At 35.7% G+C, this 13,442-nt stretch overlaps 3 protein-coding genes and 1 long non-coding RNA gene across 5 annotated transcripts; 2 read left to right on the top strand and 2 right to left on the bottom strand.

Annotated features, from left to right (window-relative positions):
• Positions 1-349: 349 nt before the first annotated feature.
• On the bottom strand, positions 350-2,232 carry LOC110422989 (E3 ubiquitin-protein ligase, putative (DUF177)). Its single transcript, XM_021437063.2, has 7 exons — positions 1,910-2,232; positions 1,603-1,788; positions 1,282-1,371; positions 1,102-1,194; positions 934-1,014; positions 792-837; positions 350-695 (listed from the first exon to the last, which is right to left on the bottom strand). The coding sequence occupies exons 1-7, from the start codon at positions 2,108-2,110 to the stop codon at positions 604-606; spliced, it is 789 nt and encodes a 262-aa protein (XP_021292738.1). The 5' UTR covers positions 2,111-2,232; the 3' UTR covers positions 350-603.
• On the top strand, positions 623-1,266 carry LOC149526734 (uncharacterized). Its single transcript, XR_016351692.1, has 3 exons — positions 623-716; positions 799-981; positions 1,128-1,266. It is a non-coding gene; the product is annotated as an uncharacterized LOC149526734 (long non-coding RNA).
• A 557-nt stretch (positions 2,233-2,789) lies between the features above and the next one.
• Positions 2,790-6,199, top strand: LOC110423118 (putative splicing factor 3A subunit 1). Its single transcript, XM_021437254.2, has 3 exons — positions 2,790-2,972; positions 3,200-5,445; positions 5,570-6,199. Exons 2-3 carry the CDS (start codon positions 3,259-3,261, stop codon positions 5,837-5,839), a joined length of 2,457 nt encoding a protein of 818 aa, XP_021292929.1. The 5' UTR covers positions 2,790-2,972; positions 3,200-3,258; the 3' UTR covers positions 5,840-6,199.
• A 915-nt stretch (positions 6,200-7,114) lies between these two features.
• LOC110423607 (DHHC-type zinc finger family protein) lies at positions 7,115-13,062 on the bottom strand. 2 transcript variants are annotated; one of them, XM_021437872.2, is made up of 4 exons: positions 12,847-13,062; positions 10,574-10,876; positions 9,267-9,565; positions 7,115-7,981 (listed from the first exon to the last, which is right to left on the bottom strand). In XM_021437872.2, exons 2-4 carry the CDS (start codon positions 10,800-10,802, stop codon positions 7,499-7,501), a joined length of 1,011 nt encoding a protein of 336 aa, XP_021293547.1. In that variant the 5' UTR covers positions 10,803-10,876; positions 12,847-13,062; the 3' UTR covers positions 7,115-7,498. The 2 variants fall into 2 exon arrangements, with proteins under 2 accessions (XP_021293547.1, XP_021293545.1); XM_021437870.2 differs by having other exon boundaries at positions 10,574-10,796.
• Between the last annotated feature and the right edge of the window lie 380 nt (positions 13,063-13,442).

Raw genomic sequence — 13,442 nt, 5'->3', positions numbered from 1 at the left:
ACAAATATAGGATAAAGTATTTATCAGCCATGGACCCATCTATAACTCATTTGTCTCAAAACTCCTCATTAGACCACTAGTAATTTATATAGTTTCTTTTAGTTCTATATAATGTTTTAAGTATGCACTATGAATTAATAATCTAAAATTTAAACTTTAATTTACGCGGGTATTTGATCCAATAATAAAATGAATGTATTTTAATTCAAAGAATCCGGTTTGAATTCTTTTTTTGTCCCCAAAAAACATAACTTGCTTTTTTTTTTTTCATGAATTGATAAATAAGTATTTGCTATTCTTTCCTCTTACTTTATTTCTTTGTGTAATCATATTGTTAAAACTTCTAAAATGTGAAAATCAATATTTGCTGTATAAAATTTCAACAAAATTGAAATTTATTGCAAAGTATTTCAAAATTTATTGCAAAAATGCTAGAATTTTAAATACTAAATTATACACTTTGCGCGGTTCAAACTCCATAATCAAAGTAACCATGGTTTCCAATATTTCATGATCAACATGAAAATTTAGGACTTGGGTTTTTGTTTTTTTAATCTATGGCTCATGTAGACAGAAAGCATAGTAAATCTTTGTATAAATAATCTAAATATTTGCACCATGTAGATATGCTTTCCTTAGTTCCAACAATCTACACCACCTCTGGTCGATGGAAGCTGCATTCTTCTTACCAATATCTGCCCCATCAAAATTCTTTGGTGAGTTTTGGTAGCTTTAGAACACAATAAGTTTTTTTATCTAGATCAATGAATATTCTGTAAAATAGTACTTACAACGCAGGGTGGGTTCAGATTTCTGGCATGACTCTGAGCAAGTGTCCTGCAATTTAGTATGGAATTTGGAGTACCATCAGAAAGATATTCACTCAAACGCATAGTCTGACTCTATCATTGCTCTTCTCTTCAATGTTCATACCTTGGTGGAGGTAGTAAGCCGGATGGTGTCCTGTATCAGAGAATCCAGGTTGGCTTCATACCCTGGTTTCACATAGATAACCTGCACGTATCACACACCATTGCTGAGTATGTATACTTAGCTCAGAGAGAGAGAGAGAGAGAGAGAATTTTGAGTTTAGAGACTTAATGATGGATCATCTCCACCAATTTCAGGCAATTGATGAGTTGCAGCATGGTCTCTACTCGAAGCCAGAACCCAAACGTTGAAGTTGGTATCAATCTGATGAAAAATTCCGCGCTGGAAATGTCAACCGCTAGCATATACAAAGGAACAAAATATACTTCTAGTTGTTTTGAGGAGAAATACCTCTCTGCAATATGGGGAAGAGCAAATGCCACATTTTCTAGTGAAAGATGTCACAATCCTTCCATCTATTGAGAGACCAAAGCTGGCATGCTGCAATCCAACTTATAGTTAATTAGTACTAAACATAGAAAGTTAAGCAATTTCTTATCAGTTTAAACTTCTCAAGCAACTGGTCATACAGCCATATATCTTTCTATCATGGCATGGAAGTCTTTAAGATAATTGATGAAGGAACAGAATATAGTTCTGACATGGTCAAATCAAGCATTAATAACTAGTTATAGCATGAAACAAAAGAGAAAAGAAAGAGATGGAAATGACCTTTTGGATGCTGAGATTGATATAAACCTGAGCATCTTTTTGTTCATCATCTTCAACCAAGTCATCCAAGTCCAGGTCCTTGAGAGATACAAGGAAGTCACAGCTCCATGTTCCATGCCACCTTCCGTCTGCTGTTGAAATCGTGATCAGACGGCGTCGACCACTCCAACTGTCTTTCTTGCTAATCTGCACCCATTAAAGGGTAACAATGGAAACACTCCATAATCTAAAAATCTGCATGTTTCTGGGTAAATCAAGGTCAAGAATGCAGTGAAATATGAATGGAAGGGAAAGGGTTGAAGGGTACCAGAGATGAGTAATCATGCTTTCTGGAATCAGCTCTAAACCGAACACCGACACTGTGGGATTGAAGTTTATGGGAATTGAGCTTAGATTGGAACGAGCTTCGAATTTGGTTGATAGTTCTTGCTGACGAAGATGATACTAAACGGCTGGCTTCTGCCATTGTTCTCCCCGTAACTGCAATGCCAAGTTCGGGTGGATACATGTCAGCAAATCAGAGCCCCTATCTACTATTTCTTGGACAAAGAGATAAGGATTTTCTGGGTATACCGTCCCTACAAATAGATATTTTCTTTATAAATTTACAGATAGAGCTTGTCGTATGTCTTTCCTTTCCCCTCTCCCAATATAAAAGAAAATTGTGCATGTGCATGTGAATGTGCATGCAAATTTTTGTATAATAATTTTATTATTATAAATAATCTATAATTTATATAAAATTACACATGTTGAAATTTTTTTTAATTGCATATTTATTCGTAATATTTCTTAATTTTATTTTCAATATTTTTTGTTTCAATAAAATTTATCTTATTTATAAATATATAAAGAATTTTAATTATATCCATCAATTTCTACTAAAAATATTTTTTATTATAAAATTTTTAATGTGTCATTTTTTAGATTTTTTTTCTTGTTAATGTCAATAAAATTTATCTAATTTGTAAATCTATAAATTTTAATTGTATCGGCTGATTTTTATCTAAAAAAATATTTTTTATTTTATTTATAAATAAAAACTGTTAATTATATTAAATAACTTTAAATAAAAATAGTTTTATTAAATTTAATAATATTTTACATATAATTATAACTTAAAAAAACGTTTATGATAATAAATTTTAATGTCTTTTTTACAAATAAAATATTATATTTGACCAGCCCACGAAAATTGCTCAAGCGCGTCGCCCCCTTCATTTTCCTCACTTGCCCTTCGTCTCTCAAACCCAAACCCAAACCCCGCCGACTTAAATCTTTTTCTTCTCTGTAAAATCCGGCGGAATACACTCTCTGTTTCTTCTCCGATTCGCCGGCTCAGATCAAAGAAGAGATACCAGCAATCCCAGGTCAGCCTTTTTTTTATGAGTTCATTTTTTTTCATCTTTTATCAAAATCGGCGGCGCTGTTTTTGTTTCGGATTTTCGGTTTCCAAATCTGTAATTTTTTTTGAAGAAAAATAGTAAGATATGTCACCCAAAGGAAGTGCCATCTTAAGTTTTACGCTGTGCCCTAATTTCGTTGTCGATTTTGGAATATTTTTGATTTGTTTTGTTTAAAATTTTGTTCATTGCAGGTTGATGGCGGTTGATTTAATTCTTGCTTGATAAGTTAGTTTTTTAAGTTTTGTGAAAAATGCCAGGGGTAATGCCAATATTGCCCCTTCCGGCGCCGCCTTTGGATGGGGATTTAGGGCTTTTGCCTCCATCTCAGGTGCCGGCAGACGATCAAATCGAAGAGAAACCAGCCAATGAGGAGCAAAACAAAGCCAATTCGATTGCGACCCACACTAGAACTATTGGAATTATTCATCCCCCTCCAGATATTAGGAACATCGTCGATAAAACTGCTCAGTTTGTTGCCAAAAATGGACCGGAATTCGAGAAAAGAATCATTGCCAATAACGCTAACAATGCTAAGTTCAATTTCTTGACTAGTTCAGATCCCTACCATGCTTATTATCAACATAGGTTGTCAGAATTTCGTGCTCAGAATCAGAACCAGTCTAACTCTCAACAGCAGCAATCGCCTTCAGAGCCTGCGGATTCTGCTCCAACTGAGTCTGCTCCAACTGCTGCTGCTGCTGGGAATGAAGCGGCAGTGGCAGTGGCCAAGCCTGATCCTGCTGTGCAGTTTAGACCACCTGTGAGGAAGAATCTTGAACCACCAGAAGCTGCTCAATATACTGTTAGGCTTCCTGAAGGGATTACAGGGGAAGAATTGGATATTATTAAGCTAACTGCACAGTTTGTTGCACGAAATGGGAAATCATTTTTGACGGGACTGACTAGTAGGGAGATTAACAACCCTCAGTTTCATTTTTTAAGGCCGACTCATAGTATGTTTACCTTTTTCACTGAACTTGCGGATGCTTATTCCAAAGTGTTGATGCCTCCAAAGGGTTTGACAGAGAAATTGAGGAATAGTATTGCTGATATGACAACTGTGCTTGAGAGGTGCTTGCGTCGGCTAGAATGGGAACACTCCCAGGAGCAGGCAAGGCAGAAAGCTGAGGATGAAATTGAGCAGGAGAGAATGCAAATGGCAATGATTGATTGGCATGATTTTGTTGTGGTTGAGACTATAGACTTTGCTGATGATGAGGATGAGGACTTACCTCCTCCAATGACCATTGAGGAGGTTATAAGGAGGAGCAAGATATCTGCTATGGAAGAAGATGAAATTGTTGAGCCTGGAAAGGAGGTGGAAATGGAAATGGATGAAGAAGAGGTACAGCTTGTTGAGGAAGGCATGAGAGCTGCTAGCATAGAAGAGAATGATGGCGAGAAGAAAGAGATGAGGGCAAATGAGGAACCAGAACCACCAATGAGAATTGTGAAGAACTGGAAGAGGCCTGAGGAGAGAATCCCTGCAGAAAGAGATCCGACCCAGTTTGTTGTTTCACCAATAACTGGCGAGCTAATTCCCATTAATGAGATGTCTGAGCACATGAGAATTTCCTTAATTGATCCCAAGTATAAGGAGCAGAAAGAAAGGATGTTTGCAAAGATTAGGGAGACAACTCTTGCACAGGATGATGAGATATCAAGAAACATTGTGGGACTTGCACGCTTACGTCCTGATATCTTTGGTACTACTGAGGAAGAAGTTTCTAATGCTGTCAAGGCAGAGATAGAGAAAAAGAAAGATGAGCAACCAAAACAGGTTATATGGGATGGTCATACTGGAAGCATTGGACGCACTGCAAATCAGGCTATGTCTCAAACTATCATGGGAGAGGATCAAAATGATGCTGCCAATAGCAATGTACAGAACCTTCCGGGTCCTGCAGCTCCTCCTCCTCGACCTGGTGTTCCATCAGTTCGTCCTCTCCCTCCACCCCCTGGACTAGCTTTAAATCTTCCTCGTGTTCCTCCAAATGCTCCCCAATATTCTGCAGCTTCTAGTGGTGGGCTTCCTGTGCCATTACCTCAACCTCGTCCATTAGGTGTTCCAATGATGCCCACAATTCGTCCAGCACCACCTCCAATGCAGATGGCATCTGGCCAACCACCCATGATGATGAATCGGCCACCCCAAATGCCTCCATCAATGTCCATGAATCCGGCTAATTTTCCTGTGCCCCCTCCACCAGGCTCTCAGTTTACCCCTGTGTCAGTACCTAGACCCTATGCCCCTCTTCCTGTCGCCCCACCTGCTATGCCTATGATGCAGCCGCCTCCACCTTTACCCCAAGGAATACCTCCACCACCACCACCTGAAGAAGCTCCTCCACCACTTCCTGATGAACCAGAGCCAAAGAGACAGAAGCTTGATGATTCCATGCTTGTTCCAGAAGATCAGTTCCTTGCTCAACATCCGGTATGGGGAGCAGCTGCTCTTACTCCTAAGTGTGATGTCTTTAAATATTTTTTTCAACATAATTTATACTACATTTGGTGTCTTGATTTATTATGCTCTAACTGTTGCTTGGTTTCTATTGCAGGGACCTGCTCACATTACTGTGTCTGTTCCCAACCTTGATGAAGGTAATCTAAAAGGACAACTTCTTGAGATCACAGTGCAGGCCTTATCTGAAACAGTTGGCAGTTTGAAGGAGAAAATTGCTGGGGAGATCCAGCTCCCTGCAAACAAACAGAAATTGAGTGGAAAGGCCGGGTTTTTGAAGGACAATATGACCCTTGCATATTACAATGTTGGAGCCGGAGAAACACTAGCTCTTTCATTGAGGGAGCGTGGTGGTAGGAAGAGGTGATGAGTTTTTGAACAAGGCCATCCAAGGTTTCTGTTGGACCTTAAAATGATTGTGGGACTCTTTGCTCGTTCTTCTTTGTTGTTATATTTTGGAGATTACATTGGTTGGTTATGTACTGTTAGGATTACTATCTTAATGTTACTACAATACTTAAACTTGTTTTGTTGTTATAAACTAATGGCAAGTCTGATATCTACCACAGATCTGGCATTTTGGCGAGCCTCACAGGGGCAATTTGAAGTAAAGGACTCCTTTTGCTTAGGGAGACAAGTTACCTGCTTATATCACTAATTGCAGTTGGTTTACTACTTGTATATGATCTGAAATATTTGCTGAGTGCCCATGTTTATAATCATGAAACTGTCTTCAAGCTTATGTCGTGGTAAATTTAGTGACACATATGGGCCTTGTCCCAGAAAGAAGTTTTTGTTTTGTAGGTAGCACAATTCTTTGCCTTGATGGTGGAAGCATAGAAGTGTCAATAGATTTGCTGAGCAGTACCTCTCTTTGGTGTGTCACCATGGGCTTTGCTGAGCAAATACCTCTCCCTGATATGTGTCAGCAGGGGGATGGGGCTCATGCCCGAAGAAGTCATTTTTTAATTTCTGCTGTTTGCTTGTTTCCACATTTGGTAAGGTTTCTGATGCCTTTACTTTCTCACTTCAGAAAAGCTATTTGTTTGGACTCCTGGTCTTTTCAACCTATCACTATCAGATGTTTTAGGACTGCAGATGCAGGTAGGAGTGGATTGTCGTTATATATTCCATGGATGCATTTCTTTTTTCTTGCTTCTAGAGTTCTTATGGCGGTTTTTTTAAAGGCTGCCATCTTTGCTCTTTGCAGCATGACTGGGGTGGTTGCAAGGTGGAGCTCCATTTTCTGTTGATAATATCTTGTGGTTGATGGTGGTGCTTTTGCTAGTATTTTCTATCTTTTTCTTACTTGCACTATGGGCTATTTGATTCACATAACTTTCATTAATTATAATAAAATTATTATTTAATTAAACAGATTATCAAATATCTGTATTTGTTATATTAATTAATTTAGGTGGAGAGATGCTTAGAGGCTATGTTTACCCACAGCCTATGCTTAAACTAATAACTACATATTACCATCCAAGTCTTTTTGGTAATGATTAAGTTAACACTCATTTGATTTTTATTGACCATGGATCATGTCAATTTATTATTATATAAAATAATAAAATTTTACGATAAAGTGATTAAAAAATTTATTATATTTAAAATAAAAATATAAAAATTTAATTAAAAGTAAACACAACATAAAAATTCATTTTAATTTTTTTATAATAATTTAAAAATATCTGTAAGTATTATGTCAATATAAAATTTGTACCCAAGTCCGATCTGCCGATACAATGATATCACCCCTTTCGCCCGCTTACCAGAACACCAAAAGCAGCTGGAAGCCCATTGTTGTGAACTCTGGTTTTCAAGTTCTTAACAGCCAAACGGTTTAAAAAACCTGGATATCCTCTTGTAGTGTAACGGATTCTTTGTTCTAAGTGAGGTAAAGGATCAAACATTGAAAGCCATCATAAAATGAGAAGAAGAAAAAAATAAAAGAGACTAAACATACTGTCATCGATTTAAATTAATTAACGATGACGACGACTCAAAACAATATTTTCTTTTTTCACTTCTTGTGTATCTTTCGCGAATTTCGCACACTAGGCAAGTATCTCAATATCGAATATGGACAACCGAAAAACCGGAAAATATTTTGGCAATCTTTTTCCTCAACCAGATCACTTCCCCGGGAGCTTAGATGGCTCAGGTAAGTTTTACCTTCGTATATGTAACAAAGCTGCTGCCATAGAAGAACACTTAAACCGATCTGCACAGAAACGCTCGAAACAAATAGATAGACAAGAACAAGCCCCTGGGCAGACAGTTGCGCAGCAGAGCTCAGCAAAGTGAGAACCACTTCCTTCAATGCTCTCAATGCCAAGTCGCTGCTGAAACCGTTCAAGTGGCCTGGAGATCTGTACTTTAATGGTGGCCAGATATGTGACCCTGCATATGCGGACATGACTGAAACATAGATAGTACTGACAACGGCTGAGAAAAGGAAGGCAATGAAGTGCCGGTGATTTGCTGCTCCAACACAATTCCCTATCTGTGTCATATTATAAAGCAAATAGTGTTAGCATGAAAGTCACGTAGAATCTTAGGCCTTAGCTATGCAATCCAGGAATTTACTCCACCAAAGTAATTAAGTAAACTGTTACAAAGTTACTACTTTTACAGGCATTAAATAATCTGGATATAAAGATGTACAACATCATCACTTCACAATAAGCAAATCAGCACATAAGAATGCACACACTTGAAGATTAGCCTTAACCAGCCCATAAAATTTGGATTAAATGGGAAACAAGAATGAAATAAAGAAATAGAATAGGACAAAGAATCCAAATCTGTGAACTATAACATTAGCACTCATGAAATATAAAGCCCAAAACAATAAAGCTTTTATCTTATGCAGCTTAAATTTCAATTTTGACATCAGGCACCACCAGTTCCACAAAAATAAGTTCAGAAAATTGAGGAGAGGACTCTATGCTAGTGACCACCCACCCTTAGAAGCTGACCTACAGATGCCCTTATGAGAACATTTGACACAATGGGGAATAGACATATCAGAAGGGGGAGAAAATCCAAGAAGACATGCATGGAAAATATAAAGACGTGCTTTCACTAATCCTACCTAAGAAAGTGTCCTACAGAAAGGAAAAAAGCTCTGTCTGTTGTTCTATCTACATGTACAAACTTTAAAGACATAAGAAAGTTATTACTAGTAGTTTATGTACATCCATTTATCGTTGGCAAATTTGTCAACCATGTAAATTAAAATTTCAAGTTGGAGTTAAAATCACTGCAGAATGAAGCTAATAGAATTAGGTTGTTTATCTTTCCTTCTTCTTTTTTTGTCTCTTTCTCCTAGGAACACTTTTAATTGCTTAACAGCAAGCTCTATGTTTTTCAAAAAGGTTACAATAGAATAACATAATGAAAAAAATGGAGAAGTAGGGTTTATTTATTTCATGGAGGTTTTACTCCCAGTCAGTTTCTGTTAACTATTAATTGCAGAGAAGATTAATGATCTTTCCTTCTCATGTCAAAATGAAGCACATTATTTTCATGAGGTTTGATAGCCTAACTCCAAGATGTTATCAATGAACAAAAACAGCTTCATCACTATCAGAAAACAACAAGGCAATGATGCAATTGTTCCCTAATATTATGCAATAAGCAAGAAAATTGATACCAATTGCAAATAAAACTGTCAAATACTCCATTAAACCTTCTTATTTACAAGACATCTGCATCTACACTTTACAAAATAACTAGGCCCTGGCACAATAAAGTATTTCAACACTGAAAATATGCTTAATACTTACAAAAGGACAGTGATGATCCATGTCCAATATACATGTCCCACATGAACGGCAGTGATGCGCTCTCGGTGATTTTGGCTTTGAACAATAGTGACAGAAGGTATAGTTTTCAAGGCCACCTTTCCCCACAACAGGATAGCTACCCCACAAAATGATTGGCGGTGTACCAGCACATTGAAATGCTGCTAAGCTGAAGGTAGAAATAGTAGTTGCAGCCAAGGTCATTGTTAAGATGCAATGAAGAACCCCACAAGTATAGCTGACAGAGAAAACAACAGGATACACTGCCCATACTCCCCCACCTGCACTTGCATGTCAACATAGATGAGAAATATGAAACTTCATGAAAAATTAGACAATGCGACTTAGAAACTAGCCAACTGCTGCTTGTATTTGGAGAGGGAGACTACAAATGTGGCTATAAACACTATAAATCAAAATGACTACACTTAAATTCAGCACTTGCAGAAAAAACCATGTGAGGATATGTATTAAAAAAATTCTTATCCTGATATAAAATTTTTATTTTTGTGTGACAGGCAAATATGAGGATAAATATTTATGCACCCATCTGAGATATAACTATGAAACTTCATTATGCAAAAGTTTCCACATCTTCTTCCACTAATGATTAATCCCTTCAATACCACCATCAAAAATCTTAAACATATATTCTGTACCCCATCTAGTGTCAGCCACAAGAACTAATATTATGAGCAGATTATTTTCCAATGTTAACCTTTAAAAAATCCAGTTTAGTACAACTGTTGACATACATTTAAGGGTGAATTTGGAAAGAGAGTTTAAATGTCCAAGTCTGAAAATTAAAAGGTTGAGATCAAACAAAACCAAATATAAGGGTGATGTAGAAACTAATTGCAGAACTTCAAAGTATCCATTGTAATTTCCCAATATAACTCAAACCAAGGATTAGCATAAGTCTAAACTAAAGATAGTACCTTTACGTGAATATAACCCAATAATTAAGAAAACTGGTCCGAAAACATCTTGAGCAAAGACTTTAACCTTTTCTTTAACAGAACTTATATACATAGCTAAAATCAATTAGCAAAGGTGATACATTGAGCCAACTCAAAACGTTGAGATGAGTTGTAAAAGAAACTCTACAGTTTCATACAAACAAATTCGTTGAACATATTTTAAGGGGAAGTTAATGTATGTACTGAATCATAAATCATGGGTCTAGTTAATTATTAAAGGGAACAGGAGGGAAAAGCAGGGTGAGGGAGTGTTTCAACTTTTATATAAGCCATATGAGAGAGAGAGAGAGAGAGAGAGAGAAAACATACATATTACAAAGAACATAAACATGAAGAGAGTACAAACAAAGCACCGATCACGCAAGCGCCTCCACCAAAGACATTTGGTTTCAGGTTTATTTACATTTTGATTTGTTATGGCTCCACACCAGCCACACTTGAAAACAGGTGCGTAAGTTGGTAGAAGGAGGCGCAATCCACAACCCCAGCATGTAGTCTGATGATCCTCAGTGACTGGTGTTACAAAATGTTCCTGCATTTGAAATAGTCCAGATGAAAAGAGTGTTTACTTTTCTTCAGTCAGCCATTGAGGGAATCCACTTTTTCATCGTACTGGCATATAAAGAAGCATATATCAACTGAACAATCTTTATACCATCTCAACCTCCATATTTGGAAGTGAGATGCAATGTACTCACTTCAGCTACACTTTCTGTCTAAATAGATTGCTGATTTCTTCTCCTTTTATTTCCATAGGATACCATCAAATGCTTTTTCTTAAATGTTAGCAATCAAGTACACAACTGCTTATCCTCTTAGAAGACAAACTCACACATTTAAAAATTCCAAATCATTTCTACATTTCATATTATGACAGAATTATTCACCTAGAGCTTTTTTTTGTCAAAACTTCACACCATCTTCCCTAAACAAAACCTGACTTTTATTGTCATTAATCTTTTCCTGATTTTGTTGCAATCTTTCTCAGCAAAATTTCAGGTAAAGATAGGTCAAGGAAGAACTTCAAATGTTTTATTTTTTTTTATGTTAGTATTATTTAAATTTAAGAACAAAATCTGAAAGCGTCCTCAACAAAAGGGGATTAATTGATGTTTCTCAAATAAATGCAAAGTATCAACAGAGGATTCCTTTTAGCACACAAGTTGCAACAGACAAAAATAGCTTTTGATTCTTAATCTCGAATTCCAAATTCCAGAAATTATATTAATACGTGCATCTTCTATTTTATTGAATCCCAAATTTAGTGAATTGCATTGACATTACGTACAAGCGAAGGCATACTAAGAGAACAGCCAAGAAGATGTAACCTAGTAGTTCCTATTTAAATAATTATTCATACGCTTAATTTCCATAAAGGCACATGCATTTTAATGGGGTTTCCTTAACAGCGTTTGACCAGCAGGTACTCTTTCTTCAATATTCTTAATAATTTCAAAACAACCTTGGGAGGAAGAAAATAGATTAGAATTTTATTACCAAGGTAATCGAAATTAATGAAGGAAGCCAAACTGTAAACACTGTATCATTATGAGCACTAACAAATGTAGCAAGTGTTTGACTCCTTCATCCACATAAATCAAGATTCATTACCATAAACATGAGGATAAGAGTATTATGCCATCAATGTCATAACTGTCTTAAAATAACTAATATATATTGATAGAAGACTCTTCTTATTGACTTCATGCTTTTCTCAAAACTATTGGTAAAAATCATTGCTGTTATACCATCAACATAAGAATAAACCAGAACTAAATCCTACCAAAAACAAGTTGAAATCATTTGATCAGAACCTTGATTTGGGAATGTGAGACAAAATCTGATAGGTGGTATGCTGGGGATAGTTTAATTTTCCTTTATTTTAAGTGGACTCATTTAGGATAATTAAACTTCCTTTATACAAATTTCCTATTAGTTTTATAACACATTGCTAAGGTAGTTGGCTCTCTTATACCATGAGAAAGTGAGAATTGTATTTCTCTGCACCCTAACTTCTTTTTCTTACATCAAGTCTCATGGTTTCTTTCCCTTTTGATCAGATTCGATCATTTATCCATTCTAGATTGCAAGTGACACACAATTCGAATTGTGTACTCGAACACAAAATCTGCAGTGGTCAAACTGAATTCTAGTAACAAAGGGTTTATTGACCAAATTAATTAGTTCTTAAACAAACTTTTATGGAACTCACTAATATTTGAATTAAAGGCTACACAGCCTACAAATGAAACTAGCAGATGAACATACAACACATTAAAACATAACTAAATTACATGCATCATAGAATCTAGAAATCCTCATGCTTCCAAACATAAATTAACAAGAAACCAAAAACAAGGAAAAGGAAAATCCTATTTATCCAACCTACTTACATATATACAAACAGAAACAAATGGAGATATAACTATATCTATGATTTGAGCAGGCTTGTCTTCCAAAATCGTTAAAACAGAAAAGAAAAATTAGTTAAAGAGGAATGAAAAGCGATGTGCAATAAGAGGAAAAAATCGAAGGAAATAAAATTACGTAAGAAAAGAAAAGGAAAGAAGAATCGAACCGACCTCGCCCGAGTCAGCCATGTTCTTCGGGCTTCTTTCTTTAGGGAAGGGCAGGTTGAATGAATATTTGCTTCTTCTTTTTTTTGTTCTTTAATTTTCTGTTATAATTATAGTATTCTACTCAATTTCACAGGGTCGTCTTCCTTCTTCTCTTGTCAGAGATAGAAACATTTGAATATTATTTGGTGTTGGAATTTGTAGATTAAGGTTCAGCTTCAGGATCCGGTTTCTTGGCCTTGGCCCAACCGAACTTTGTATTATGAGAAATATTTTTAGAATAATATTTTAAAAAAATTTAAATAGATTATTATTTTTATTATGTTCAATTAAGCTATGTTTTGAGAAAAAAAAAATTAAGTCTCAGTATTTTCACATAGGATCAACTAAAATCTTATAATTAAAATTGATTAATTTTTTTTAATTAAAATAATATCATTTATTATTTTATATTTACAAGATATTAACATAAAAAGTGAAATAGCATATAATTATATCAATATATCATGTTATTATTCACTATGATATATCATATCATGTTGTATTGATGTCATGTCATAAACTGATAAAAAAATAATATTTTTAATAATAATAATAATTAT

Source organism: Theobroma umbraticum, unplaced genomic scaffold (genome assembly GCF_002168275.2).
Source record: "Theobroma umbraticum cultivar Fairchild unplaced genomic scaffold, ASM216827v3 scaffold_20.0, whole genome shotgun sequence".
In the NCBI taxonomy this organism is placed as follows: domain Eukaryota; kingdom Viridiplantae; phylum Streptophyta; class Magnoliopsida; order Malvales; family Malvaceae; genus Theobroma; species Theobroma umbraticum.
Note: the sequence above shows the minus strand (reverse complement) of the source record. Positions and strands in the feature narration are given on the sequence as shown.